We start from the raw sequence: 5,261 nt of genomic DNA on the forward strand, positions 1-5,261 counted from the left end.
CGATGCGCCCCGCCCCGCCCCGCCCCGCCCTGCTCCGCCCTGGGCCGCTTGCTCGCGGAGACAATCTGAGAGCGAAAGGTTGGGGCCGCGGGCTGGGTCCGGGCTGGGCCGGGTGTCCGTGTGCGGTCCTCCCTTCCTGGTCCATTGTTTCACGGGACCGCTCCTCTCGCAGCTTTGCTTGCATGATTAACGTGTAACCGGAATCTGATTTTTTTGAATAATTTCTGTATAGAATTGCGCAGCAGACACATGAGAAGGCGGGCGTGGCGGTGGGTCGCGCACCGCGGGTCGCGGGGCGGGGTCGCCGACCTGTTGCAGCCTTTGTATCCACGCTGAAAAGTCGCGGGGACTGTTCCAGAGTTTTTCGATTTCAGTCGGGCTGGGGCCGGCGTACGGACGGGCGTGCTCGCGGTGCCGGCGCACCCGACGGGTGGGGCCGTGTTGCGCCGTCGGTCGGACGGCCGGACCCCGGAGGATAGGAAGACGGGCGGACGGTCAGACATGCCGGTGTGGCGCGGCCGGCGCGGCCGGTGGGGCTTGGCTCTTCTTCTTCTTGGCCGCAGCGTGTTGTGTTGATGCGAGGCGATGCTATCGAGGCGGGCTGGGCCCCTCGGCCGGGCCTCGCTGGGGCCCCTGGGCCTGGGCCCCGCTGGATGGCACCGAGAGGCGATGGAGCGCGCGGCAGCCCGGCGGGAGCCCCAAGCACGTCGTGCCGCGCGCCGTGCGGTACCGTACTCCAATGACATGCATAAGCCGTAACTCAATAATTATACCTTGCCAACTCCGAGGAGGGGGAGAATGAAGACGCGCCCGTCGTCGGTCGTTGGGCAGCCTCTGCCTCGGCTGCACCGGCCCCTCCCCCCCCGGCCCTGCTCCCCTCTTCCCTCCCGCCGCCGCCGAGTAGCCGGTCTGCTGTCGGCTTTTGCGTCGTTCTGCTGTCATTTTGGAGGAAATTCTTTCAGGAGACCACTCATCATAAAATGTTGAGGAGAGAATCTGCTGGCCGGCAACGCATTCCCCGCACTGCGGACCCCTACCCGCCACGCCCCGCCACGCCCCGCCACGCCCCGCCACGCCGGTCCAGCCGCCGCACGACGCCGTATTAAAATTACAGGAGAGAGTAATAAAGTACGCCGGGCTCTCTTTGGTCACGCTGCCTCCGTTTGCGCCGCGCGGCACGGGGGCGACGCGGGGCGGCGGCCGGGGCGGTGGGACGTGGCAGCAGGCTCATCGGCGGCCCCGGGTTCAAATATGCGCTGCAAATCTTTCATCGCCGCATTGTCTCATGTCTCACGGGCAGGGCAGGCCAGCTGCTGGCGGCGCCCGCGCGGTCCTGGACCTTGACGCCGTATCAGGGGAGAAAGTCCCGAGCCTCTCGCGGGGCGCGCCGGGACCTCCGCTCTCGCCCCGCCGCTCTGTCGCTCCAATGTATGCCCTCCTCTTGATCCCCGTGTGCTGACTCCATTCAGTCTTCCAGGGCGGACGGCGCCTTGTCGCTTCCGCTCCCTCGCGTCCCGACTCGAGTCTCACCATCGCCGGCCGGCCGGCCCGATAGCGTAATGTCTCTGTACAGTTAATTTGTTCTCACGGCTCACGGTAGCGTGTTGCAGCAGTATATATATACTTTTTTTGTGCGGCGCTCCCGGCAGCGGTGCCTCCTATCTATGGTGCTCCGCGCTCTGCTCCGCTCTCCGCGTTACTCAACTCTGATGCAAGCGGAGGACGTCGCGCGACGTGCAGCTCGGGGCAGGACGGGAGTCAGGCTCACCTCACCTACTTGGTTTTGAAAAGGCCCAACTTCTATTTCCTTTCATATTCCACCATATATGGCTCTTAAAAATGTTGATTTCATTATTGTTGATTGAATGCGAGACAAATTTTATTTGGTTCAATTCAATTTAAAGTCCAAGTGCTATACTTTGAATTTGCCATTCAACCAATCACATACCTAACTTTCAACATCTGCTTCCAAATAGATTTCTACATACTCTCAAATTTCTGCCTTTTACTGCTCGGTATGTCTTCTTAAAACTGTCAGTATATAAACATAAACAATTTGAATGACTGTCATTCTTTATATTCTTGTATGTGTAGTTTTAGCGTTTGTATGATGATGAATCCTGTCCATATATTTCGTGCTAGTAGTTGATTCTGCTTTGACCTCAGGATACAAGTAAGCCTGAAATAATCTTAATTCACCAAAGTTTCTTTTCCACCAAGATATTTCTACTCTTAGCATCATGCATTTCTTGATTTCTGGAATTTGTTAAATACTTCTGCTTTGAAGGAACAAAGTGTTTGTTCTATCTCACTTGGTTCTGTAAGCTAAGAAAAGGTGATACAATTGCATCATTTAAAGAAAAATTACAAATTTACTCAAACACTGCCTTTTGGTTTTGCTTCTCTGTTGTGTTCTCACCTTGCAAAACATATTCTTATATTATATAATCCTATGTTAGGAATAGTCAAATTGGCATAGAGTTCATCATTTATTTAAAGTGATGTCTGTATTTGTATTGTTTATATTTTGTAAGCAGCTTAAACTGGGATTATTAATAAGTACTGATGTATAGTCCGATAATTTATTTTTATGAATATATTGTACATTGCATAGAAAATGAAATTGTAAGAACACCCACATTCGGTCTCTATTGCTCTCCTATGCGTGCTTTTTTCTGCTCGTAGTAGTCTTTGACATTGTCAAATTTCCTTTTTAACAGCTGTGGTACATTACTTGAGGTTACACATTGATTATCTGAGGAACATAAGACTGCATTAATTTTGATTACAATCTGATTTAAACTTTCACTGCTTACAGTTGGAGTTAAAGTTTTAGCAGTGTTGTCATATGAAAAGCATTGCAATACATCAATATTATCATCAGTTTTAGCAAGACGTGCCAATAGTTCACCAGTTTCTCTGACAGACAAATCCAAAACATTGAGATTAGGAAGTAGAGCCTGGACAAACTCAATTTTCTCAAGAGTGATTCTGTATAGAAGACAACCCTGGAATCCATAAAAGAGTGCAAATACCAGGGAAGTAACATCACTTACTTTACAACAACATATTTTATTAACAATTATTGAACTTGGCTTCCCGTCTTCCAGCTCGGCAAGAGAGGAGGAATCAGCCTTCAGGTATTTTGTAACATCAGAGGTACAATCGTATGAGTTGAGAGAGGTGCCTTGGCTATAATTCCAAAGTTGAATGGTCCCATCTCCTGATGAAGACAACAAAAGAGTTGGATTGTGAGGCAATAAGCTTATAGAAGAGACAAATTCTTTGTGACCAAGACAATAAGATATTATATTGTAGGCATTCGGAAAATGAGAAACTCTTATTTTCTCATCACGGTCACATGTTAAGATTTGTTTGCCATTTGCCGTAATAATTACATCTAAAAGCATAGAAAGATGTCCCAAAATTACTTCTCCTTCTTTTTGAAGCTCTTGCATTGAGAATAGCACAGCGTCCCCTGCTTTGTCAACAATAACTATAGCATGGCTGTCAGGGGTGAACTTCATACTAGTAGCCGTCTTTGGCATGTAACGTTCACTGGCTAGCGTCCAATCATTAGTCTCCCATACCAGAAGTTGTTTTGCGGAGGAATATGCTGCAAACCATTTACCGCAGAGAGAAAACTGCAGGCCCAGAAAAATGTTTTTTGAATCTTCTGGTATAACTTTGGGTGGTGGTTTGTTTTCTTTCACAGGAGGTCGAACCGGTGGCAATTCCAAAGTTACTTCACGTTTAGAGATTTCACCAAAGATGAGTAAACGGGGTCCGCTGGAAACAGCTATCCATTCTCCATGAACAGTTATGAAATGCATAGTGTGCTGAGAGTTGGTAGATGGAACCACACTAAATCTTGAATGAACTACGATTTAATGAATGGTGATGTTATGAGCTGACACGTTTCAATGGAAGGTTATGAAGTCCTTGTTGTTGTTGTTGTTGTTTTCATTTTGATCTTGTTATTTCAGAAGCGCCACCTTACGAAATACAACAGTCATTTTCGTCCTGCTAAGAAAAAATAATCAGAATTTAAACAAATTTCGGGCCATTTCTTATGTTTGGAGCCACAAATTAAATAGAAGTGTGGATGGGTTAATTGATTGCTAGCGGATTTCATATTTCATATCGGATTTAAGCCGGCCAGGGTTCCCCCTTTTTCGTGCCATTTTGGTGGCTGTTTGAAATCGAAGCGCAGCCATCTCCTTTTCTCAAGCTCACAGGAGGTCGAACCGGTGGTGGCAATTCCAAAGTTACTTCACGTTTAGAGATTTCACCAAAGATGAGTAAGCATAGGCTACCTGATCGCCTCTATGCGGTAAAGTATAGTAACTATCCTTAAAAGACTGCCACTCGCACTCGAGGGGAGTAGCTCCCACTTCCCCACTCCCCTACTCCCTTTACACCCCTAGTCGCTAACGCCATATCCTCCTGCTGCACCGCATGCAGACAGGCGTGCGGGTCAAATCAACCTCGCCCTGGATCCTAGCTGGATCACATAAACGGGATGGGAAGACACCTATCCCTCGTGGGAACAAGGCAGTGGCTGGAAGGCAGGGAAGGCCATGAAGCTTCTCTGCCTCGGTTCTCTGAGCTGCGCGTGTCAGTCTTCGGTGAGTGTCTTGCCTCACCCGGGCCTCTGCCAATGAGTTTTAGTACCGACGAGACGTTCATCATTTTGTGCGGCGAGACTTTTTGTCTTCATGTCTCCAACACACGAATCTCACTTTGATTTCAGCGCGGTGTGATTTTCCAACGATGGGCGCTTGTCATCATCGCCTCGAAAGGCGGAACCATATGGCGATGGCGTGGCAGATGGCAGTGAGGGGGCGTTGGGACTGTGATGGGCTCCGCGCCGGAGGTCCTCAGAGAGGTCCACTCAGGTGAGCGCGTGCACGTGTCCGGAGGGTCCGGAGTGTCGTGTGTCATGGTGGGGCAGGGCCTGCGTGGTACGGCGCCCATTAGCAGCCCCGGCTCCGCGGCCGCGGCTTGTTGTCCCGAAGCTCTGCGGCAGGTGCTTTTGGTCGAGGTGCTTGCCGGTGATATTGCGCTGGAACAAACGGCGGAGGGCTGCCCGGCAGGTCTGCAGACTGCAGGCAGGGGGAGGGCAGGTAGGGTAAGGTAGGGGCGGGGGAGGTAGTCGTGGTCTCCTTCCCTGCCCCCGCTCCGCACCGCCCCCCGCGCGGCGCCCGCAGGGCCAGCGGGCCGGGTGGGTAGGAGTCCCTTGAGCTGAGTCTTCCCGGGCG

At 50.8% G+C, this 5,261-nt stretch overlaps 1 protein-coding gene across 1 annotated transcript; it reads right to left on the minus strand.

The window, feature by feature from the left end:
* Positions 1 to 2,568: 2,568 nt before the first annotated feature.
* On the minus strand, positions 2,569 to 3,967 carry LOC113209480 (tRNA (guanine-N(7)-)-methyltransferase non-catalytic subunit wdr4). Its single transcript, XM_026427016.2, has one exon. The coding sequence runs from the start codon at positions 3,831 to 3,833 to the stop codon at positions 2,649 to 2,651; it is 1,185 nt and encodes a 394-aa protein (XP_026282801.1). The 5' UTR covers positions 3,834 to 3,967; the 3' UTR covers positions 2,569 to 2,648.
* Between the last annotated feature and the right edge of the window lie 1,294 nt (positions 3,968 to 5,261).

This window comes from Frankliniella occidentalis, unplaced genomic scaffold (genome assembly GCF_000697945.3).
Source record: "Frankliniella occidentalis isolate FOCC.00 unplaced genomic scaffold, Focc_3.1 Scaffold353, whole genome shotgun sequence".
Classification (NCBI taxonomy): Eukaryota; Metazoa; Arthropoda; class Insecta; order Thysanoptera; family Thripidae; genus Frankliniella; species Frankliniella occidentalis.